Source organism: Leuciscus leuciscus, assembly GCF_965113295.1.
Source record: "Leuciscus leuciscus genome assembly, chromosome: 13".
In the NCBI taxonomy this organism is placed as follows: Eukaryota; Metazoa; Chordata; class Actinopteri; order Cypriniformes; family Leuciscidae; genus Leuciscus; species Leuciscus leuciscus.
In genome coordinates, this window is record NC_138737.1 from 9,983,311 (window position 1) to 10,009,634 (window position 26,324).

The following is a 26,324-nucleotide window of genomic DNA, read 5'->3' on the forward strand; positions in this document are numbered from 1 at the left end:
ATAACCAGAAATGTACTTGTGTATTTGCGTTTCATCGCCGGTTTTTTTTTTTTTTTTTTTTTTTTTGCATATGTAATCAATCATATGTTTACATATTTGGCTGTACTTGTGAAGGTCAGATGTTACTTCACAAAGTTTGTGAAACATAAATTGGCCTGTGAGGGTTATGCTTAGCCATTTAGTAGTATATAGTAGAAAAATGCCAAGATTGTTTTTTTTACTCTTTTCTGCTTCGTCGCGCCCCTGAAGCCGAATGTACAAAAAATGTAGACCAAAAAGGCTTGTTTTTCTATCTTCTTGTCCTCCGAGTGTGGTGCAGTCAGATTACCGATCAAATGACTCTTAGGAACTGATTTTTTTAGTGAATCAGTAACATAAAACGTGACCAGTGCAGTCCGACTCATTTGCCAAATGAATTGTAATTGATTGAAATCAAATCAAAAATAAAAATAAAGCAGGATCAGAATCGAATTGACAGGTGTGTTTTCACGTTTCCAGATAACCCCAGGTTGTTAGATAGATGCCATATAAAGTCATTTCTTTTCCCAGTGCCCTTTTGTATTCCCACTCAACCAATAGTGGAAGGCTGAAATTCACCTGAAATTGTCCGTATTGAGCTCATGGCCTCTGCCAACTCAGTCTTTTTCGGGTTTTTGTCTCAGAATAGCTGATAAATGTGTGGTGCTACATTACTCCTCTGCACACACTGAATTAGCCCCCTGCATTAGTGCTGTGGGTTATTTATTTCTGCTCCTGCCGGACTGACACTCTCATCCAGGAAGAATAGAGACAACATTAACGTCAACCTGTCTGTCCCCTTATGTGTTTTTTGGGGAGGGAGGGGTGACAGAATAACCTTTGCGCCGACAAATCACAGCTTCTTTACGACTGCCTGCCTTCTCACCACATTAGATTTATGTCAGAACTGAGCAATGGCTCCATTGCCTTGAGGTACATGTGCTCTACACTTGTGGTTTTCTTATTCAGTGATTAGTTGGGAAATGGATGGAGATTAATGCTGCAAATGGGATCCAGATCACAACTATATTTGCTGAAGTTTAGTTCAGGATGAAAGGCACCAAGAAAAAGACTGTAACTGCTAAGAATGTCGATATCTTTAACATTGTTGAATGTTAGTATTTAGAAAATATTTTTTTCCTGTTAACAAAATGTTAACACACATTGTAACGACAAAGTCGCATGTACTGCAGCAAGAACTTTGTCTAGACCAGGGTTTTTAAAAGTGTGGTATAGTTAAAATATCAGAGAAAAAAAGTGTACAAAATCATTTTGATTGATAAATATTTTCCAGATGATATTATAATTTATTTCTTGAGGATTTAATATAATGACTAAATAAATCCCAGTTAATTTGTAAATAACATGTTGTCTTTATATATATAGGCTAACACTTGCCATTTTTTCACACAGTATAAAATGTAAATAATAACTTAGCTAATTAAATATTTGTCTTTATATTTGAATATATTTGTCCTTGGCACTAAAGTTGGCATGAAACGGAAGTTGCCATAGTCTTTTCATCTGTATATCCTAGTAAAATGGCTTTTTGAACCAGAAAAAATTTGAAGGCAGGATCAGATTTTTTCCATCGTGAATTGATTGGATGGTTGTGGTTTGCTATTGTGGTGTCACATGAGTGACAGGTTGTCCCGCCCTTGCGCCAGTAAACACGTCATCAGAGAAGAGATGTTGCTGCAAGAGGGAGGGGAAGTTATTTTGATTATTTTGAATTGAAAAAAATAATGATGTGCACAGATAAATCATTTATACTTTTTTTTTTTTTTAAACTGCAATATTCCATAAAAAATAAGAATTGCTCATTTTGATTTCATGGTGACTTTAAAAATGTGCAAAACCATGTTACAGCAGAAGGTCTGGTGCCCCTTGTGGCAGTGTTGAGAATTCAGTGCTTAGCTAGAGTCGTTTGCATTCCAGTACTTGCGTTGAGTATGTTTTGGGCCTGAGTTGTTTGACTTTTATGTCTTTGCATTTAATGAAATTCAACTTGAAAAATAGACTTGTAATGTATATTAACCCTTATTTAATAGTCTAGTCTCAAACTGCCTTTTACATTACATTCCAAAACTATGCCAGACATTTTGAACCATATAAATATGCACCAGAGCATGGCAGAGTCAACATTTGCTCAGAAATAATTGTTGCCCCTCTCCTAGCACCAGCATATCATTATAGGAGAGGTCCAAGACCCCGCTTTTGTCAGGAAGTCTATTTATAGAAATTCATTTAGATCTGTTTGCAGTTGGCCTGCCATCACAGTAGAGAATGGATATCACCTTGATTCGGTTTCTTTTTCCCCCCTCTCCACAGATTACTGGTTAGTGGTTACAGATAACAGTCCCGCATCACCCCGCCATCAGTCTGGTGTTGCTATGTGCTTTGCAGAAGTGTTGCACTGACTTAAGCAACCTTCACATATTGAATTAACTCTGGTTTCCATGGTGAGCAGCAACAGTGCTCATAATCCCAGAGTGCTTAATTTAATTGCAGATCGAATCAAAACAAAGTAATGATGAGCAGAAATAACGGACAAAATGCGCCGTCTGGCTATTTTTAGCTGTGATGAAGTATCTTTCGCAGAAACGGCAAGATCTCATTTAAGCATGCTGGATTAGTATTAATATATTTTCCTGTATGCACTGTGTTCAGTACAGTAAATTAGCTAAAGTTTTTAGAGGAAAATGAATCTCTATTGAGGAAGGGATGGTTTAAATTATGTCTTCGTTTGCTTTGAACTCTAAACTGATCTTGATGAGCCCAGGAATTAACAGAAGACACAAGACAGAGAGACCAGACGAAAGTGATAGAGGAAAGAAAAAATTATTTTACTTTACCAATACATTTTTTGTTAGTGGGCTAGAGCCATGTATTAAAGACATTCACTTGACATAATTGCTTTTAAATTTAATATTAATAACAATTTATTAATAAATAGTATTTTATTCTGTTTATTGCCATCAGAAATGGATGTAATCCAATATGATAAGTGCTGTCTGACATATTGCTTAATTACATTTTCTATGGAAAAATGTTTAATGTATATCATAAAATATATGTTCAGCCTATTCCAAACCGGAATAGGCTGATACTTTTTTATTTATACTTTTATTTATTTATACTTCTATTTATACTTCTGCGTCGAACTCCTGCTGTAGCTACGTCGTAGGCTGTGTGTAGCACGCGTACCCTTCGGCGTGTCCTGACGCGCACCTCTCCAAAAATGTAACAATGCGTCAATTCTATTCGGACGCAAGCACTGTGATTGGTCTGCTAAAACTGCTCCTTCGGGTTCCACATGCTCCCTCTGCATGTGTAATTGTGCGTCAACGCGGACAACGACACAGAAGTATAAATGAAAACAAACGCGTTGCCTACAGCGTAGAGGCTCCGGCGTAGAGGCTCCGGCGTAGGTCCGACACAGTAGTATAAATCAGCCTTTAGGGCTGGGACACACCAAGCCGACGGTTGGCCGTCGGGCAACGTCAGGCCGTTTTTGAGCATCGGTCGGCTTAGTTTTTTTTTTTTGGTGTGTTCTGCACCGTTGGCTCTAGTCAGACACTGTCGTTTTTTTTAGCATGTAGAATATGCGTCAGTGAGAGAGAGAACTCTGATTGGCTATTCAGCTTAGCGAACAAGTCAGTGCACGAGAATAAAAGCGAAAGTGAAGAAAGCGAGCAAATAAGTCAAGATGGGACAGACAGAAGGCTGTTATAATTTTACGTTATCTTACTGAGGATTGGAATGCACAAATATTTTTTAACATGATCCGACTGGAATGAAGAAAATTATCATCGTGATTGATATTCAAAATGGTAAGCAAGCACTGCTTTGTTTATGGTTTGTATATCTGCAGTCCTAGTTTCGGTTTCCCTTTTTTGATGACGAAAATAGACTATTGATACCTGCTGATATAGACAAATATTTACTTGCACGCAGGCGCAGAACGCATGTGCTAGTTGACAGTTGCCTTAAGTCTTTTTGGTGTGTTCAAGCGCAGCTGTTTGGCCGAGACGCAACCGTCGAGAGGCGACAACACTGTCGATTTTCATCACTGTTTGTTCTTTGACACTGACTTGGTGTGTCCCAGGCTTTACACTGTTTGTGTGCTGTTGGTTGCAGACGTGGTTTGGATTCCTAATTGGCCCTATCAGACATTCTGAAGACATTGAATTACTGTGTTTAGTGTAACAGAGGGCCAGACTGCAGCCCCAAGAGTGCTGTTAGTGCTTATGGATGGTATTTATCATTCGTAAGAAGGTCTGTGCAGAGAGGGAGTCAGATGTATAGAGAGAAAGACAGAGAGAGGAAACATTTATGTTTTTCATATGGTTGAAAATCTACATTGACCGATCAGTTACTGTAGATTAATACTATAGATTCAAATTTTTCACTGACATTGCTATGAGAAAAACAACTAAAGTCAGCCTGAGCGACATGTATGTTGGCCAGCTGTTTTACTGGGATGCACAGATATTTTAACATGTGCCAAATATTAAACATCTAAATATATATATATATGACTGCCTTTATTTGATCCAAAACACAGTAAAAACAGAATTTTTTTAAAATAATATTATGATTTAAAATAACTGTTTTCTATTTGAATATATTTTAAAATGTAATTTATTCCTGTGATGGAAAAGCTGAATTTTTAGCATCATTACTCCACATGATCCTTCAGAAATCATTCTAATATGCTTTGTTGCTCAAGAAAAATTTCTTCTTACCGATGTTGAAATCAATTATGCTGCTTCATATTTTGTGGAAACTGCGATATCTCTTTTTCAGGATTCTTATGATGAATAGAAAGATATTGTATAAAGAACAGCATTTATTTGGAAATAGATTTCTTTTGTAACAGCTCAAATGTCTTTATTGTCAATTCAAATTATTATCAATTTAAAGGCACAATACATTTTTGTTTTCAAATGACTGTGTCATTGCGTCACCTGTCAATGACGTCATTTCTGCGTTACCCTCAATTTCCAATTAACACCAAAGACGCTTATATATGAGTTTTATTAGGCAGGTGAGATACTGTTTGGATACTTGTTTTAATCTCTTGTTTTCTTGATTTACCCCGAGTAACATGTTTGTACCATGCCTCAGAGACAACACTATTTTGTCAAGTGGCTAACAGCATAATCAGAAAGAGCTTTACACTGGGACTGTGCCTTAGTGCATAATTGTTGAATAAAAGTATTAATTTCCTAAACTTTTGAATGGGAAGATATCCCTACTGTTTTAAGGTGGTTTAGTCAGTCTGGTGTCAGAAACACATCAGTTGTGGTGAAAACCACACTAAACATGTAAAACCAGTCATTTAGTTTGATTCATCCTCAAAAAAGCCCCAGCAATTTGGGATTTTTATATTTTCCTTAATTTTATATGGATAATTTGAATGTTTTTTCTGGCACTTTAGGTGGCAGGAAACCATAAGAAAATTCTGGGCACCAAAATCCAAATAGGAAAATGAAAAACTGTAGCTTAGCCTGCAGTCAGGATGAAAGCCACTGAGGATTGAACAAATAATTGAGCAGTCTTGTGGCATTCTCAACAGTCGGCCGTGTGAAGATACCCCATGCCATCTTCCCAGTTTGATAGCACAAAGCTGTCCTCACACCTGTTGCATGAGAAAGTGCCGAAACTACTGTGATGAAAGACGTTTACAAGAGGCGCAAAGAGATCTCACCAGACATTTCTTGGTGCGTCCAGCATTTGTTTCTTCCTGGAAATGTCACTCATTTGAATAGTTCCCCAATAGTATTGTCCTTTCAAGCCAGGGGCCGTCACTCTGGAAAGGAGCTGTCTGGTAACATAAAGAGATGGAATCCACAATGAATTATTACTGCCAGGAAATAGCCTTATTTTTAGACCCCACCGTAGAGATGAATGTATTATGTATGAATCTTCAGTCCTGCAAGGTTACAATATTTATGACACCATGTGTTACCTTAATTACTTATTACACTGATATCACCCAAAGCCTCATATCTGTCAAACATGCTTTTTTTTTGTAATTTATTGAGCTTATGAGAAAATATTATTACCTGAAAATAAATATAGACTGAAGGTGACTTTAAGGGCACCATTTGCATTGTTTTAGCACCCAATTCGCTAAAGGAATTATGCAGATAAGCTAATGGTGCAAACATGCTCAAAATATGATGAATTAATTTTTCACTGTGCAAGTTGTGAAAATGCTAGTAAATGTACGCAGACATATAGGGATGCATATCTAACAGCGGCTGGCAACCAGCGCATTATGTGCATTACCGCAACCTTCTGCTCCGGAGTGAGGAACAAAGTTTTATATTTATGTATCAGCCCTGTCTCCCTAATAAAATCAAAGAATGCTTTACTATTTATTTCACTCTACCATTTTATTAAAACCTAAAAATTCAATTATTGAATTCCATTTTCCGTCATTTCTTCATATCTTCAATATCTATCATATTGTTCCTTTCTTGTTCATGCATTCAAGAATCGCTTGAGGTATTGTTTCTTCAACATGACATTGTTCACATAACACATTTGGATGTTTCCCTATTATGTGCTGTTTAAATTGGAATGACCTAACATTGGTTTTTGGTTTTGTTTGTTCATGTCTTTTATTTTGTATTCATGCTCTTAGTTATGCATCCTGTTTGTCATGTGCTTCCCTTGCTCCTCATGTATCTTGCAATCATGTGATCATAGGTGTGTCCGACTGCGACATTGGCTGCGGCTGGATGTAAAGCTAGGCTTCTATCAATGAAGTGGAGTCTACGTTTTTTAATCAGTTTTATTTTGATAAACATGACACAATATAACATCGCGACTACATGAAAAGAGTGTTTACTGTTATAAAAAAATGATTTGTGAGCATTAATGGAACTATAGGCGTGATAATAAACACGAAACACCCGTGATTGTTGTCATGCGGTGAATGCGGCCAATCGTGGAACAGCTGTGTCGTCATCAGAGCTTGTGCTCTCGAATTGCTCTCGTGGTCCTTTGATGGCATACGTCACCGTCACGTGGCGTCGGCGCTGTATCAAGTCGGACAAAATTTCTAACCGGCATGCATTGCTTCAAGTCAGCCACCGATCGGTCTGCGCAGAGCTGCATGAAGTCGAACAAGCCTGTAATGAAGCCTCGCTTACTGAAATCACGTGACTCTGGCAGTTTGATACACGCTCCGAACCACTGATTCGGAACAAAAGATTCATAAAGGTTTTGAAGCTTCATGAAGCAGGGTTTTGAAATTGCCATCTTTACACATAGATTCTTCAAACTTGCCATCAGTGGAGTAGTGATATCAAGTCCGATTCATGGTGTCAACCGGTGAACCGGTTCAACTCAGTGCCATGTTATATAAATTTAACATTCAAATAAAGTAATTTGTGTCAATGCATATTAAAACATTAAAAAAAAGAAGTTATTTGTGTGAACCCTTATTGCAGATTATTGCCTTTCACTCACTTAAGTTAATGGTATTTGTGGTCAGTTTAATTCATGGATCCTTTATGTCAGATATGACTGATCACCAATGTTGAGTAGCCCACATCTTGGATAGGACCCTAACCCTAACCCCAACTCACTCATCAGACTCATCGGTAATCCTCGGCAAACTTTGACAGTTGGTTGAACCGGCTAATTCGGTTATTTTTGAGTTGGCTTGTGGGTCTTGTGTCATCAACCCGGAACTAAAGTTCGATTCAGTTCAATTAATGAATCGGCTTGACCGGTTACATCCTATGAACCAGGTTCTACCGGCTCAAAAAAATGGTTCGTTCAAAAACCAAACATCACTACAGTGGACTTCCTTACAATATTACAATTATGGCAATTACTGATAAGTCTATAGTTGTTTCAATAATAAAATCAATAGTTTGTAATCAAGTTATTATACTTTTTTTTTTCAATGTCAAATCAATGTTGTGATGGTGAAATGAAATAAGGCATCACTACATAATACAGTATGACATTTGGATAACTATTGATCTTTATAAATGGTTGATGAGTTAATTGAACAGTCAAGATGAAAAAGTTCCTATAAAAGAGGTGGGAAAGGGCTCTTCAAAAAATAGTGCTCTTAATGGATTAAATTGTTGCCGTAATGTAGCATTATTATCACAACCGTTTAGCGAATTCACCTCAGAGTGCATCAGTGGTTTAGTCTTTTTTATATTTCTGTGTGAATCGGGTGGGTTTTGCAATTGCAATAGCAAACAGAAATTGGCAGATGCTTCATAGTCATGGAACATGTTTAAAATGTTATATGCAGGCTTTTATATAAGTACACTGTGAGTGTGAGGTGTTTTGCTTTGCAGCTTGTAAATGTTTAGTAGGAAGATGTAATTCCTTAGTTAATCATGCTGTGGTAAAAATATCCTCGTAAAGGCAGTGATTCAGCGTAGATCTGCATGCCGAGTACTGAGGTGCGAGGGTTCAGTGCACGAAAGATCAACAGATCGATAGTCAACAGCCGCTGAATGTTCCCCTTTGACAATGCTGCCTTCTCAGCGAAGAGTCGAGTCTCTCATCTGCCTCTTGAGCACTCACTTCTATGCAACGAGTGCACGGTTAGAGCCAGTTGCATTATTTAATCAGGAGTGTGCTGTTTGTGTGCTGTCGTTAATGCACCTGGTGTCCACTAGTCTGTCATAGCACTGAATGTAGACTGTTTTAATGGCCTTGCAGCTATATTGGGTATGCGGTGGCCCTTTCCCCACCTCCGTTTTCTTTTCATACTCCACTGCATCATTCTATCTCTTCCTGAACTTTTATTCTGCTCCTCTTACAGTAATGCTTACACTGGCTCTCCTCTCACTGTTTGATTTTTGTAAAGGTGATGTGTGACCCTGGATCACAAAACCATTCACAAGTAGCATGGGTATATTTGTAGCAATGGCCAACAATACATTGTATGGATCAAAATGATTGATTTTTCTTTATGGCAAAAATCATTAGGATATTAAGTAAAGATCATGTTCCATGAAGATATTTTTTTAATTTCCTACCGTAAATATATAAAACGTTTATTATTGTAAGTGAATGCAGCACAAGCGCGAACATAAATGGACAACTTTAAAGGTGATTTTCTCAATGTTTCGATTTTTTTGCACCCTCAGATTCCAGATTTTCAAAGAGGTGTATCTCGGCCAAATATTGTCCTATCATAATAATCCATACATCAATGGAAAGCTAATAATTTATACAGCTTTCAGATAATGATGCATACATCTCAATTAAAAAAAATTGACCCATGTGACTGGTTTTGTGGTCCAGGGTTACATATGTGTAATTTAGCGATTTATAGCTTAAAACATGATTTTTTGAATCGTGAATTGTTTGTTTCTGCCAGTAATCGATTTAAAATGCTAAGAATCATTGTTTAAATGTTTGTTTAAATTACAAGCTTAAATTGTTCTGAACTTGGAATTGCCTAATGTAGTATCCTAATAAAGTGTAAATGAACCCCCAGAAAGTGTGTTTTAGATATATCACAGTTATATATCAAAATATTGTTTTATTTTTATTTTGAGAAGCTTGACACAGCATCATTGGCACAACCAAGGGCGTGAGTTTGGGGCGGGACTCTCTGTTTGGTAACAGTTGTTATTTTTACAATTCCATTTGGTGGCACTAGTGGCAGAGAAATTCCACACTTCACCTTTGAATTTGGTTCTTAATCTAATTTTTGAGAGCAGATGAGAGAATGAGCAGTCATCTGTAGAGTAGTTGGTGATTAGGGCTGTCTGTCTGATAATAGTAACTGGGTGAGAGAGAGAGAAAGAAAGCCTCTTATCACCTTTGCAGCCCATACGCACTGTGCTAATTGTACCCTTTATGCTGTAAGTCACTGTACACTTGGTGAAATTCCCTGACTGATGCTATTTCCAATCATTTGGAGCAGAAATGGGCCCTATGCACCTTCTTGGTTTAATAGCTGTGCTTAAGAGTCCATTGAATTGCTGACTGCTAAGAGTAGATAGAATAGAATATTAGCAAATTGCTACTGTCACCTTTGAGCAATTTAATGTGCTATTTATTGCTATCAAAAAAATCTTTCTTACCCCATACTTTTGAACAGTAGTGTACATCTATTACATATAAATATTTTTTATTTTATATATTTTTATCATAAAATTTATTTATTAATTAATTTAATTCATTAATTCATTACATTTATATAGCGCTTTTCTCGGCACTCAAAGCGCACTCAAATCTCCTCAACCACCACCAATGTGCAGCATCCACTTGGATGATGCGACGGCAGCCATATTGCGCCAGAACACCCACCACACACCAGCTTACTGGTGGAGAGGAGACAGTGATGAAGCCAATCAGTATATGAGGATGATTAGGAGGCCATGATGGACACAGGCCACTGGGCAAATTTGGCCAGGATGCCGGGGTTACACCCCTACTCTTTCGAAAGACATCCTGGGATTTTTAATGACCACAGAGAGTCAGGACCTCGGTTTAACGTCTCATCCGAAGGACGGTGCTCTTTGACAGTATAGTGTCCCCGTCACTATACTGGGGCATTAGGACCCACACAGACCACAGGTTGAGCACCCCCTGCTGGCCTCACTAACACCTCTTCCAGCAGCAACCTGGTTTTCCCAGGAGGTCTCCCATCCAGGTACTAACCAGGCTCAGCCCTGCTTAGCTTCAGTGGGCAACCAGTCTTGGGCTACAGGGTGACATGGCTGCTGACACATATTAATAAATATGTATTTAAAAAAATATATATTTTATATCAATTTATATTTGTTTTCATATTCATATGCATTATGGTTTATTCTTACTTTTTAAGTATTAGGGATTTTTTTTTATTAGGTAAAAAAAAAGAAGAAAAGGTTTTAAAGAAAGGAAGAGAGAAAGCTTTATACTCTCCAGTCAATTAAAGCACCTGTGTGCACAGAAGGGATCAGTAATAAATCTCTTTTCACATCCCACCCAGCCTAAGTTAAAAAACAGCTTATTCACACCGGCCACGAGGATCTATGTGAGGCAAGCACTGAATTATTAATCGCTCTCCACGACTACCAGGGTCTTCCTCACAGCTAACGCTCCGGTATGAGCTGGCATTATATGGTACGCTTTTCATTTGTACTGTCAATGCAGATTTTACATTCACAGAGCCCTACATCACGACTCAATTCCCCTGTGTTTAGATGATGTCCTCTCAGTTACCACATCACATCTCAGTTATTGCGAGTAGAAGCAATAGCATTGTATGACCTTTATTAATTTAAAGAAAAAAAAAAGGCGAAAACATAATTAAAATACTAACTTTTCTGTTAACTCGGCTACATTCCATAAGTTGATGTGGTGACAGACAGCAAGAGCCGCATCAGCACGAATAACAATGAGCAAGTGGGTTTGAACCCTGAATGCACACCCCATCTCTTTGTCTTTCTTCTATTACATAATTCTGTTCCATCTGCTATTTATATCACTTCTGTTTTCGGGCTTTCCACAAGATACCCACAATTCTCCCTGTTTTTCCTGCTGGAGGCGAGAAACTCAATAAAGGGTTGTTCAGTGCGATTATAGCTAATGAATTGGAATAAATGGGACTGATGGACTGAGGTGAGATAAAGTGACAGTCTGATGAAAAACTTAGTGGTTGACTCTTCTTGTAGCACCAGAGGGCTTGTTTCCAGGGTGTCGAGCAGCGAACGTGTGGGTTCGGCATCTGTTTCCAAGCAAAGCCATCCGTAAGGAGGGGGATACAATGGGCACGTCCTGATTTTGCCAAATTAGATGCGTTCCTGGGCCATTAACTAATACATTAATATGTTTATAATGAACTGAAAAAAGCACAAATGTCAGGGCATGTCAAAACCCCAAAACCCCCTCAGACCCCAGACGGTTAACTCACATTAACAATGAGCAATAGCTACAATAATATATTATTAAATGTTGAAACTAACATTAACTAAGTTTAATTAATGCATTAGAAGTATTTTTATTGTTAATGTTAACTAATCAATTAACTAATGTTAACTATATGGAGCTTTATTGTAATGTGTTACCGAACAATAATAAATAATCAGAATGTTTTTTTCAATAAATATCTAGGGCATGTTGTAGTATAGAAAAAAATGTGTAAGTTTGAAAATAAACAACCTATTAAGTGTTTAGTGCTGTGATGAACACCATTGCGAATACAAAAATCTGAATGACATATATTGACACATTCAAAAGACATATAAGTTTATCTGTGCTCATAAGTGCTTATCTGCTCTCAGAGAGCGAAAATGCATTTTCATTCAGCGCGTCTCCTTCACGCATTCTGCCATGCTTGTCATGCCTGTTAGTGTTGTTTCCATCAGAGTGCACATGCCTCTTTGATGCATCATACAAACAGTATTGTACATTTTAACCGGTTTATGGAAAAGTATTTTTAAAATGAATTCTAAAATAAGATTTTATAACAATACCGTGCATGTTCATTATGATGATATATCGTATTACTGTATATCGGCATGTCTAGTGTCATGGTGTCCCAGGTTTGGTTATGTACATAGGGATGATTTGAAAAATGCGAACCAGCGCTGCATGGTGGTAATTGTTCTGTCATGTCACTGTAGGACACAAAAAATAAATAGCAGTCGTGATAAACAGCATGATAAATGGAGTGCTGGCTAAACATTTTCTCAGTAAGAGCATTTGAAATATTTGAATTATTCCACCTCCACAGTGCTTAGAACAATCATTTCCTGGATATATTGCCATTACTGGATATATTTTTCTTTTTTCCCCCCATAAAGCAGACTTTGCGTATGTACCTTCCTTCCACCTTTTAAATGTACATATTTATTTGCATTTTAAAATGTCAATATATAACTATATATTTAATAGTTTTATATATATATATATATATATATATTGAAGAGATTTTTGTGTAAACAAAGCCTCTTTTTCTCCTTTGTCCTCTTCGGTTCCAATTCTTTTCTTTGATATTAGGAATTTTATTTCCTTTATTTCTTTACCCATGTAGCATTTTGACCCATGACATTTAAATGCCACCTGTGCTTCACCAAATCTTCTCCCAGACCGTTATCGGACATGGCTATACACTTGCTTACATTGTCGGCGCCAATATGCTGTGAGCACCAAAGGATCCATCGAGGCAGGGTGAAGGTTAATTACATTGTGACAGTAATTACACAGTCCTGAGGACAGATACCAGACGAGGCTCACATGACATTGATAACCGCAATATTATCCTCCCTTTTTTTCCACTGGCCCTTTGAATTTATCTCACCATCACCTACCTTCTTTACACAGTGGGGTTTTGTTTTCACAACAGTAATAGAATTCAGGAATCATAAAAAAGCCAGAACAATGCCTTTGGGTGAGAATTGGAATTATGCAAATTAGTCTCTGGACGTGAGTAATTCATTAGCGCCTGCAATATAACAAAGATATTCGGCTGCTGCCTCTTTCAGGCACATAAATTGGGTTATAACTTTTGAAGACAGGTTATGTTTCATGCGATTTACTTAAGAGCTCATTTAAATGAATTTCATTAACAACATGACATTATGCCTTGTTTTACAGCTCATACCTGTCATTACAGGTTGACTCATACCTGGGTTTCCTGTGCATATGTAATTGTGGTTATTTTTATTAATGAATCAAATATGTAATCAAATATGAGAAAGCATTTTATATTTCTGTTCCTGAACAACAATTTCAAAATGTTCAGATATGCAAGACGGATATTATAGTGTCGTCAGTATTTTAGTGAAGTAATTGTCATTCAGTGCAAGTACACCTCCTTTGTAATTTAAATTAGTCTCATTTAGGGATGGGAATCATGAAGAATTTAATGGTTTTGGTTCCAATTCCGCATGATTCCTGTCCCTCTATGGTTCCATTAATGACTCCTAGTACTTTTTAGGAATAAATATTTGGATAAATTAAATTCCATTGCCAAAAAATTAGATGAGATCATTTCAATAATAAATCAATTTAAAACAACTATTTTGTTTACGCATCTGTTTATGCAGACTTTTAATGGGTCTTTTGAGAATCAGCATAAATGTAACCCAATAATTGGCCATATATTATAAAACAAAACTAAACAAGCAAAAAAAATTGGTTTCAGATAGTTATTTTCATAAAGTATTGACAAAATGCATAATGTGCATATTTAACTACACTTTGTCTTGTAAACAAACATGCTTAATTATAAGCTGCATGTGTTAGATTCGCTAAAACGAACCGACTCATTAGAGTCGTTTGTTAAAGTGGACTACGATTGTTTGTGCTGTTTTCAATTCACTAAAAAGAAAGTGCGCAAGAGTCATTTGCTCAAAAATCAGACTTCCCTGGTTACACTGCATGTTGTTAGATTCACTAAAAGGATCAGGTTAGGAGTCATTTGTTCATTTGTAATCAAAATACATTGCTCACACTGTCTATTTTGCACTGTAGATTCAGTAGCTTTGTTTCGGCAATGATGAATAAATCATTGAGGAATATATGTTGATGTGGGTGATTTTTAGATCATGATATGTTGGAAAGCACATGGTGTGCACTGGCATTTGTATTTCTCTTAGGAACTTTACTGAAACCATGAAGTAGTTTATAGACTCCTATGACCCTTTAAAACCTGAGCTAAGAGTCAAATAGATCACCCTGCGGTGATGATGCTTTTAAGGGCCTCTGTGGCGCCCTGCTTCAGTTTATGAAGTGCTTTTGTTTTAAAGGGGACCTATTATGCCCCTTTTTACAAGATGTAATATAAGTCTCTGGAGTCCCCAGAATGTGTTTGTGAAGTTTCAGCTCAAATACCCAATAGATCATTTATTATAGCATATCCAATTTGCCCATACTTGGGTGTGAGCAAAAACACACCGTTTTCGTGTGTGTACCCTTTCCAGAAGAGGGCGGAGTCTTTACAGCTTGTTCTTCAGAGACTCCGACAACAACATAAATGAAGAGTCTCACGCAGCCAATATATCAGAAATTGTCAGTTTCGGTCAGTAGCAGCCTTATATGTTCGAACCGGAGCCGGACACTGATGGAGAGACTCAGGAAGAAGTTACAACTTTTAGAATGCAACAGGATATTTCTGAATGGTTAGTTGATTAATTTATGTAGTTGTTGTGGAGTAACATTGTACAACATGTAACATTATTACATGTAACATTATTCAACTTATTGATAGCATTTTCTGTCATGATCATCTATAAATTGTTGTACAGGTGCTCATGTGGGAACTGAAGAATGCCTACAGAGCCAGAGAATATATGCTGCATGGACATAGAACAGGTATCGCTTTAATTATGGTTATGATTTATATAATCATCTTTAGCCACATTAGCCGTAAAGCATGCTAACAAGCACTTTCAGAAACTTGATTTGGAAACATTCACAAAATATGAAGTGTGATACTTGCTTGTTCTGGATATGAAGTTTGCACAAACATACAAGAATTTACCTAATTTCTTTGCCACTGTGTCCTCAGTGGCTCAGATGCTGGGAGTCTATGGAGACTCTTATGTTCATTGGTACATCCAAAAACATAACATTTTTAATTTTAGAAATTCTTTCAATTGAGGAGTGGTTACGAACAGGCGGAGTTTACGTGAGTCTGGAGACGGCAGTGTCGGATGATTCTGTCAGCATTAAAGACTTTTAAAATAATTTACCTTAAAACTCACTTTCATGTTTGAATGCCTTCTGTTTGTGATCTGATGTGGATTCTGATCACCGTATAAGGTAGAAATATTTATACCTGATGCTAAAGACTATGCACGCTAACTATTACCATAGTAAACATGGTAAATATGAACGCTTGAAGAAATCAGACAGTGTCAGTAGCCTATGTCTCGTCTCTTTATACCAGACTATCATAAAATAAAGCGACTTTTTTTTCGGGAGCTTCGTCTGCTTCTCTGACTGAAAAAATAACTAGCCTACTGGGAGAGTGTGCTAAAGCTCCTCAGGTCTCATTTTTGGTGGCATATTTGTAGAAATGATCATTCTTTCTAAATGTGATGTAAATATGTCCTGTAAAAAAGGAAATACAAAAAAAGAAAGCCATAAAAAGTGATACATTGATAATAATAAATTAATTTGTGTCAAAATATGTATTTATAAACCACTTTATTTCTGTGTGACTAATGTGCAATTTTGACACAAATTAATTAATTATGATCAATCTATCACTTTTTATTGTAAACCTGTAGTAAAACATCGATGCTTGGGTTTTAAATATTTTGGGCCCAGTGCTACTGGCCCGAGGCTATTAGCTCGGCATGGGCCGTTTAACCCTCTGGGGACCAAGCTGTTTTTGGGGCCCTTGAGATGTTCTGACATGCTCTGACATTTGTGCTTTTTTCAGTTATTTATAAACATGTTAATGGCAAAGGTGTAAATTCACTCTATATAGCACAAACAGGCCTACCATAATATGCGAGCAACATGTATGTAGATGTTTGTATTTTTAAGAGAATAATGTTTATGCGTGGTTATTTAAAAAAATAAAAATGAAAGTTGCTGAAATAAGACCACAAAACTCATACAAAATATGTGCCCACAAGACTTTTGACTAATGGATGTTTTCTCTTGGAGTTCTAGCTTCAAAATTATGTGAAAATAGTCTTGCTTTACGTTCACAAAAAAAAAATACATTGATTTAAATGGTGTAAAACAGGTTTTGCTTGGAAAGCCAATATGCGAGGGGGAGGAGTAGTTTACACCTTAGATTACCCAGTCCCACCCACTCTGCATAATGACTCTGCATAATTAGCCATTCATTCAGGTGTGACACTGACTGAGCCACAATGCAAGGACAAAATAGCCTATATATTTAGAAGAAGACTTATATTGACCATTTAAGATTTTGCTTACATCTATCTTGTAAATATGTTTTGCTATTTTATTAAAAAGGTTACAATTACAACAATAATTACAATTTCAGCAATATTTCTGCAAAAAAAGTACTCTTTCTTTGTAAAAAAAAAAAAAAAAGATTATAGGCCTACATTTTATCATATGTATTCATTAGTTTGAATATAGCCAACATTGGAACATCTTAGTCTATGACTTTATTTTTGACAAAATAGTATTTTATATATATGAGCAGAAAAGCTTATTTGATGTGACAGTATATTCTACAGTAAAAACTGTACCCAAATCTAGTCAACAAAATGTTGTCTTTCATACTTCGCCTGACTGTAACGCAGTAACTGTAACTGTAAAAGCAGTTTATTCTTTCACACACAGACGCGCGATTCATATTTAGGCTAAACACTCTTTACAAATATGTACCCTTCATTCATCTCACAGAAACGCTATTCATATTATAGAAACGCGATTCATCTTTTTGTTTACATAAGCCTACAACGTTATTCCATAACGTTATTCCACATTAACACTTGAGAAAGGATAACTTAGCCTACCTCACTCCTCAGCGGGATCTGCTCCTCATATCAGCACGGAAAATTTTCTCCATAAGGTAGGCTATATTATGCCTCTTTGTTTACAGCTGATGTGGGGGCGTTTCACAGACTGAAATGGTTCTCAGAATTTGCGTTTGAATAGCACGCGCTCTCCGGGGCGTGGTCAAATTACTTTTGAATGGCTCCTAATGAGCTCGACTGGAGTCGCTCTCTTTTTATACAGATTACAGAAGCTGATAATATTTGTTTTTTATATAAATTACTTCATTTAAAAGCTGCGATCTCAAGCTTTATGCCCGTGGGTCTGTTTGCCTGTTTGACTGAATTTTCGCGGAGTTATAGATAATTTTCGAACGCGTTTCAAATGGGAGTTTACTGACAGAGAGAAGGCAGAAATAGCATCATGTTAGTTTTTCTTTATTTGTCAAAAAGCAAAACACTTTATTTGTATTGTGAGTATACAGAAAAAAAATAGAGACTGAACAGGATCGATTGATGTATTACACGAAAATGAAAGATCAAAATTAACAGAGCATTTTGTGTTTATTTTTCATTGCAAAAAAAAAAAACGAGCAAAACGCGCGGGCGCGTTTTTGGTCCCCAGAGGGTTAAAGCCCTGGCTGGTACTGACCCGACAGTGGAAACTCGGCTAATAGGTACTATAGCGAGGATATACATGGCAGACTATGTTGGTCTCACTCAGGGTGGGATTTATGCTAATAGGGTGGTGCAGGTATGACGTCACTTTGTACGCTAACCGGCAGTTTGCATCACACTGGTTCCCTCGACAAAAACCCAATAGGATTTTCCATAGGCTTTTGGATTATCGGGGAAAAAAAAGCTCTGTGATCAACAACAGTTTATGATACTTGCACATTTTGTCGATCAAGATAATTTTCACAGATGAACACAAGGTTTATGAATCTTTAAGCCTAAATCCAGTCGCCAGAAGTAAAAAGCTAAAGGTAGGCTATAAACGAACTACACCATGGTCCCACGACTTCAACGTAATCATCACTAAGCTTCTGACAACTCTTTCAGTTTTTATTTAAAAAACATTTTCCCAAAAAGTTTGAGTTAGAGTAGTTTATAAGAGCACAGTTATAAGCATAATGAGGCTGTAAAAGTGTATGAGCTTACCTGTTCGGTGTGATGTTTAATGTCCCTGACAGCCTCTTGTCCCATTTAGCCGATTGTTAGCAAACCACCTTTTTCAAGACACGTAACAGCTTAAGAAAACCACAAGTGGGGTAATACTAATGTATTTTATGTCTTAGGAAAAAAAAACGTGAAAGTATATTGAGCTTCTGTTAACCACCGACCTTAATAAATCCATTTAACCAAAAACCCATTGACTTCAGGACGATTAAACCGGAAGTGCTAAAATGCACATTTTGGCCTACAAATTTATGTCATACCTGTACCACTCTATAGGGCTGATCGTCACCAGTCATGGGTGGGGCTTGTCCCTACTGTGACCTCAGTGTATTTTAAGGAGTGGGTGGATTTTTATCATTTTAGGCTGGCTGTTTACACACACTGTGGACACACATCAGTGTTCAAACACCATGTAAAAATGAATTTTGCATAATAGGTCCCCTTTAAGACTTTAGATGCTGCTATGTGACTCTGGTGGCCCTGTTTGTGAAAATGAAATGTGTAAAGCAGCGTTGAAAGAAAGCGAAAGATCCCCCCATAGAGAGATAACATAAACATCAGACAGTGAGATAAGGACCGCCGGCGCAATGCAGAAAGTCTATTTTGGGAGCGGGGAGAACGACTAGTGTGAGCAGCCCCAGTCAGACCCTCATTCAGGAGTCATAACGTCTCCCCCTCTCACTCTTCGGTGATCACACCCAATGCAAATACCAGAATGCATTTCATTTAGCTCACACTGTCAGTAAGTGCGTCGAATTAACAAGTGAATGAAGTGGAAATGCTGGAGATTGATAATGGTCACAGATCAACAAAGGAAAGAACGGGAAAGAAGCTATTGCATAATACACTATAACCAGGTTGCAGTTCAGTAGTGCATCTATAAATTTATGCTCTGTGGATTTTTAACACTAAAAGCTTTTATCCTAACGGATGTTATGCAATGAAGAGTATAAAATGTGACTCCTGGCGTACCTGCTGTAAATGCATTTCAAGGGAAGAACAGTGAGATGATTTTAAGCAGTTTTATAAATCAGCAGATATATTATGGCATTGAGCACTGAGCTAAATCAGTGGTGGGTTGTGACCCGATAATGGGTGTAGGTCTATTATGTTAGAGTTGTGGACCGCAGGGGGGAAAAACAATTAAACTAACCATATTATCATGCATAATTAGATAAAACAATAAATAAGCTTATGAAGATGTAAAACATTGTTTGTCCTGACCGTGCTTTGAGGTGAATTATGCAGAGAGCATAAAACCAGCAATAAACACATCATTGATAAATATTATGCAATATGCTGTGCAGTTTGTACGTATGTTCAGGAGCCTAATGCATTAGTTGGCAGAGTGTTTGTTTCATATGTTATGCTTTCAAATCACACTTTGGCTATTGTTTGTGCAAAATTGTCAAATTTCCAATTAAGAAAGAGTGACATTAATTTTATTGTTGCTGTTCAGAAGATGCTTATTGTGGCTCTATGCAGTTCATGATAATACTAATCCTTTTTTTGTTTTTTTTTGGAGCTTAAGCACTTTTTTGTTTGCTTTTGTTCATTTAACTATGGTTGGCCACTTGATGTTGATGTCCAATGTTAAATCAGTTGAGAACCATTATGTTAAAACAAGAGTGCAGGTTTTGGTACTTAAATTCTATAATGACTAGCACAATTGTGCTATGTTGTGATTTATCAAAAACTCAAACAGTTACACCTGCCGTTGGATGTGTTCTTTATGCTAATATTCTCTCAGGAGACTTTTTAAAATTCTCTACTATGCTTGTTTTCGGTCTGTTTTTGCTGATGTTGACAGATTGCTTTTTTCGATCAAGTGTTTTTAAAGTGCATGCATCAGAACCAGTGAATTTTCACTTATTTATTTATAATAGCTCATCTTGCTTTACGGAAGATGGTCTACAGTGGCCCCTAAAAGTATTGAGACACTTCAAAATACATGAATGTTTCATTGGATTAGATAATAAAATATCAAACCATGTGGCGTGCAAAACAGGTTGTAAATACATCATAATAAATACATTACTGTTAATGAAAAAAAAAGACAGTTCAGCAAAGTCTCATTGAATTGGTTTTTGTTACAATTTATTTATTTTTTAAATAAATGCAGTTTTTATTTTATTTTCTATTCATCAAAAAATCGTGAAAAAAGGGTATTAAGGTTTCCAGAAAAATAATAAAAGCTGGATGCCTTTGGCCATATAAGGGATTTCCTGGAACGTCATAAGTTATTACTTCTACGAGTCTGTTTTGGACTTTCTGCACAAGGGAGCCCTCTGGCTTCCAGTATTAATGAAACATACATTACATTAGAGTTTAGCGCGTCAGGTCATGCATAGACTATATTGTCTCTTTGAATTTAAATCTAGATTTATTCACAGTGGCCCATGACAACCTCTATGCGAACACACTTGAATTTACATCTTATTAAAAGTGTGGGGGACACTTCCCCTGCATATTCTATGCCCATGTGTGTCTGTGTGGGTCTATGATAAAGAGAAAGAGAAATCAGACCATGAGTGTCTTCTTGTCGCTGTTGCCTTGTTGTCTTTCCCTCTCAGTTTGAGGCGTCATTTGTTGTGTTAAAAAGCTACGTAAAGAGTACAGCTTGCACTGAAAGAATCGATACGCTTTATTGCTGGAACGAAGAGGGCAGCAGGGGCTCTCGTTATGGGGTTGAAGAGGGATGACCACATGCCGACAGGGAAAGAGATCTACGCAAGAACAGTAGTCTCACTCGGTCCTGCAATGTGTTTTCCTCCCACACAAACACATACACGCTCATAAACCAGGGATGTTTTGTCCAAGGGAGATGATGCCTATGCAACAAAAATCAGATAAGAAAATGATTTATAGTGCAGAAATAAAAATGAAATATATGATCAGATAGTGTAAAAGTGAGGGGGTGACTATGAAATAAAATAAAAAAATTCTGTTAACTGCCCCGATGTCTCTATTTAATTTAAAGAGAGAGTTCACCCAAAAATGAGTTACTCACCCTCATGTCATTTCAAAACCGGTATGACTTTCTCCTGTGGAACACAAAAGAAAATATTTTGAACGTCAGTGGTGTCTTAGTTCGGCTGTACTGCTGAAAAACTTGCTAAATAAGTCTTGAAAGCTGACATGAAAAAGAATCATAGGATTGTAGATAATGATCCTTCCTGAAACATAATTGCCATATTGCCCACTCCTACCCTGTGATATGCGAATCTCAGGTGTACAATTCTCATACCAAGAAAACAACAATAGACTTCAACAACTTTAATGTTCAGGAAAAAGGTGGATAAAGCTGATTGAACATTGATTGAAACACTGAAGGATTTAGGGCAGTGTACATGCCGAACTCTACTGCCCTGCCCTCTGTGAAGCGAGAGGAAATATATCGCTGGCAACAGGAAAAAACAAAGACTTGATATCGTCATGTGGATAGGAAGGAGGAATGTGGCCAAGCGTTTTCCAGATAAACACAATGAACGTCAGACGGGAACAGCTCGGCACACTCCGTCAGAGGCTGTTGTATTTGGACATTCTGGAAGCCACTGTTCATCTCAGGGTGATTTCATTTGTCTTCCCTTAAACGCTTATTGGAATAGCTTGTTTTTGTTAACAAGCTTTGTTAAATGTTATATTTTTATCAGCATTAAAGTGGGGTCAAGTAGTAGCCTACTGTAGATGGAAGTTGGCAAAACCAAACATGGCAAACAAGTAAAAAGACAATATGGACACAGTTGTCACATAGTCTTTTCTCTCAATGAGAAGGATTCGTGGAGTGCTTGTTGAGAAACTCTTGAAAGTCTGTCATTCAATGAAGTCCGGCCGCAATCAAAGGATTCGCGAGGAGAGAATGATACGCTTGAGCAGCCTTCCTCTCCGGAGGCACTCATGGATATGGTGAGAGCTTCCTTTAGCATGTAACGTATGTATTTGTGTGTTTTCTGGTGAAGCTGATTGACCGCCAGGGGAGTGGCATCCACATCACAGCAATGTGTCAAGGAACATCCAGCGCTTTTCACATGCTAATTGTTTCATATGCGTCATATGCGATTGAGAGCACATGTCAGTTTGTTTGTGTGTGTGTCTGTGCGTGGCTGTTATTTGAACTGATGCTTTGTCGCAGGTTGCCGGGTTCTCATCCATCAGCTTGCCATTCAGAGTAAATTTACTGTTTAATGGTGGACTCATTTCCTGCAGCTTCATCCAGCATTAAACGCTTGAGCAGGTTCACAGATGAGGGTGTATATCAAAAGCAGATTAGCAAGGGAGGTGGTTATAATTTCATCAGAATGGTGATTGTTGTGAGCCTATCGGAGCAGAACATCTCTAGCAGCCAAATATGATTATAGTAGTAGTTAATTTGTAGTTCATAGTCTTAAGGGTGAGACACACTGTTTGTATTTATTCACTGTCCATAATTATTTTCACACACACATGCACACACACACACACACACACACACACACACACACACACACACACACACACACACACACACACACACACACACACACACACACACACACACACTCACATATATATATTGCGTTCAAAAGTTTGGGGTCAGTAAGAATTTTTTTTTACGATATTAAAAGTCTCTGATGCTCACCAAGGCTGCATTTATTTGATCAAAAGTACAGTAAAACATTTAGTGAAATATTACAATTTAGAATAACATTTTTTATTTTTATATATTTAAAAATGTAATTTATTCCTGTGATGGCAAAGCTGAATTTTCAGCATCATTACTCCAGTCTTCATTGTCACATGATCCTTCAGAAATCATTCTAATATGCTGATTTGACGCTCAAGATTTTTTTTTTATTATCAATGTTAAAAACTGTGCTGCCTAATATTTTTGTGGAAACCCTGCATTCTTCTTCAGGATTTTTTGATGAATAGAAATATGAAAAGCATTTATTTGAAATAGACTTCTTTTGTGTCAATGTAAATCTCTTTACTGTCACTTTTAATCAGTTTAATTTGTGTGAATAAAAGTAATTTTTATAATATTTTACTGATATTCGTCAAAACTTTACATGTTAAGTTTATGCACAAAATGTATAGACATTTAACTTGAGAAGGGAGTTACATATTTGACGAATTATGTCTTATTTATTCACTTCATACAGCAATTTGTTTTATTACAAAAAAGTAAAAAGACAGCACTAGGCTATTTATTGTGGACTGAATGAAATAGATTTAATGTTTTTGATTTCTTTTGCCAAAAATCAATAACAAAAACAAACATTGAGAAAATGGCATTGGCTTCCGCTTCCTTTTCTCTCATATACAAATATGACGGCTTTACAGCAACCTTTTCATATTTCAAATACAGGGACAATTTTTTCTTGAATCACTGCAGGGCCATTACATAATCCCTGACCGTGGACTTGCCAAGGCTCTGATTTTCCCTGGAAATACAGGCGCTTGTGTAGCACTTCCCTTTAGTTTAGCGGAGGGGCTTGGCTGATAGATGCTTTATTGAATCTGCCGCTGGGCTCCTTGACAACAGTGAGGAACGAGTGGGTGTCTCGCTATTAGTTCACAATAAGAACACAGTGTCAGCACAGTCAGCGGGCGGCAATCAGCTCCATCCGTATTTCCAGCCCTGTTGATGCGGGAAGAATAGCGCCTGAAGCGACTAGCATAGTTAGCGGCCCACCGATGCTAACCCGATTCATTGCTGCCGTCATATTTCCTGTACGTTTCAAAACATCTCTCATGTCAGTGTGTGGGCTGCCACATTTCATACATGGATAGTCAGGCTTACACAATCTGTTTGTGCGATTGACGATAGCTTAACGGATGCGACGGGAACTTCAAATACGCTAAGGATGTGCACTAAAGCTTCCTTTAAGGGACAAGGGGTTGCGTGACCAACCCAAATAACAGCATTGTCACTTTACGGCCAACTTTTGCCCCTTTTTAACAGTACCTTTTCAATCGTATTCATTTGTCTGGGCTAATTTTACGTTGTTTGTGCGATAGTTGTTTTTTAGGCACACAAAGTTGTTCACATTAAGTCAAAAAAAGGCATCATTGCAGCGTAATCGTAATAATGCTAATAATGCTTCTGAGTTGTTGGCTCAATGCCATATTGTGAGCTCCCAGCTTGCACTTCAGTGTCTCTTTTAAGTTGCAATTCACATAGCAATAGAGGTAATCCAAAGAACATCTTGGTCAGGAACAAATAAGCTACAACCCCAAAATTGCAAATGGACTTGAAATAATGAACGAGAATGAACACTTCCAGTGTTCTCTTTAGTTTTATGAGGAGTTTACTCAGAGCTCCCATCCACCCCCTGGCAAATATTGTTGCTTTTCCAAGGTGCCATCTGTCCTTGGAAGCATTGCCACCTGACTGTAAGAGCCAAATCCTTCTACAAATGCAGAAGTGGGACTGGTGGCTTACATGTGTGAATCCTATACCAAGAGCCTTTGTGTCATAATTTGACGTCTTACAGTAGGTGGTGAGAAAAATTAGGAGTGGGCAGTATTACCTAAGTCTTTTATCAATTATATGAGTCATTTTATTTCACGATAACGATATATGTGACCCGTGAGTTCTTGTTATTTTAAAAACGTTCTAAATGATGTATAATTGGTTGGAATCTGACAAAAAATTAATGAGTTACACCTGTTTGAAGTCGATAGAGTCAGAAAAGTCAATTTTGAGAAAAATCGAGTTAAAGTTTTTTGAAGGTCCCAAAACAAAATCACCTACCAACCATACCTTAAAATCCCTGGTAATAACACCAAATTTGGCACACACCAAGTCAAACCCATATCTATTGGGAATAGGGAAAGTATAAGTTAAACTTCATTGAACATTTTTATGCAAAAAATATTTAACATTGTTTCCTGGCTGATTTTTGTGCTTAGCAGTCAGTTTGAGAAGCGTGACACTGGTTAAGGGCTTTCCATGTACCAATCCATGTAGCAGAATTATGCAACAAAATATCTATAACAATAAATGGCAAATAAGCCATCTCATGTTAAAATTTGTATAAAAATTACAAAATTCTGTGAAATAATTTTCCTGCATGGATGTGTGGCCACAGTGACCAACACAGTTGCAGTAGCAAAGTCCTTTTTTAATACAGTCATGACAGTTTCATATTATGCCCATGCCCAACCATTGTTCAAGATTTGCTACAGTACATTAATGTCCACAATCATCTTGTTTTGATGGTTGCACATTATCACTGAAGTAGTCATTAATAAGTTTAACAAAATGATCCATGTTAATTGCAACAAGATTCGCCGACCGCAGTGCATTTAAAGTATTAGTCACCGACTGTGCACTCTCACTATCATCCATATCCATTACATTATATTATTTGTAAAGAAAGACTACGCGTCCGCGCACATATGCATTCAAACGCGCATGCCTATAGACTAAACACGTAATTCGCATGTGCATGCCGTCACCGTTTTCACAGATTCACGTTTTTTAAAGGGATACTTTACCGTTTTTTCATATTAAACTATGTTATTCCCTTAACTAAGACGAGTTGATACATACCTCTCTCGTCTCAGTGCGTGCACTTAATCCCTCTGTCTTGCGGCGAAACTTTGTTAGCCCAGTTCATTTAATATGGGCCAAGCAGAGAAGCTACCAAACACCTCCACGTTTTCCCTATTTAAATACAGTTACTCGCGAAGTGTAACTCGACCTAGAACGGTGACACAAAACAA

General features: G+C 37.3%; 1 protein-coding gene and 1 long non-coding RNA gene across 4 annotated transcripts in view; one reads left to right on the forward strand and one right to left on the reverse strand.

The window, feature by feature from the left end:
* Positions 1-26,324, forward strand: part of pde4d (phosphodiesterase 4D, cAMP-specific) — a 145,727-nt gene that overhangs the window by 57,487 nt on the left and 61,916 nt on the right. The window contains exon 1 of one of the 3 annotated variants that reach the window (XM_082188279.1): positions 22,159-22,520. The exons of the other annotated variants lie outside the window; for them this stretch is intronic. Within the exon in view, the coding sequence (XP_082044405.1) occupies positions 22,381-22,520 (140 nt within the window). The 5' untranslated portion in view covers positions 22,159-22,380. Of the gene's footprint in view, positions 1-22,158; positions 22,521-26,324 lie in introns of those variants that run through there. 3 annotated transcript variants of the gene reach the window in all.
* Positions 18,094-21,974, reverse strand: LOC309512641. Its single transcript, XR_014211118.1, has 3 exons — positions 21,824-21,974; positions 21,625-21,658; positions 18,094-21,445 (listed from the first exon to the last, which is right to left on the reverse strand). It is a non-coding gene; the product is annotated as an uncharacterized lncRNA (long non-coding RNA).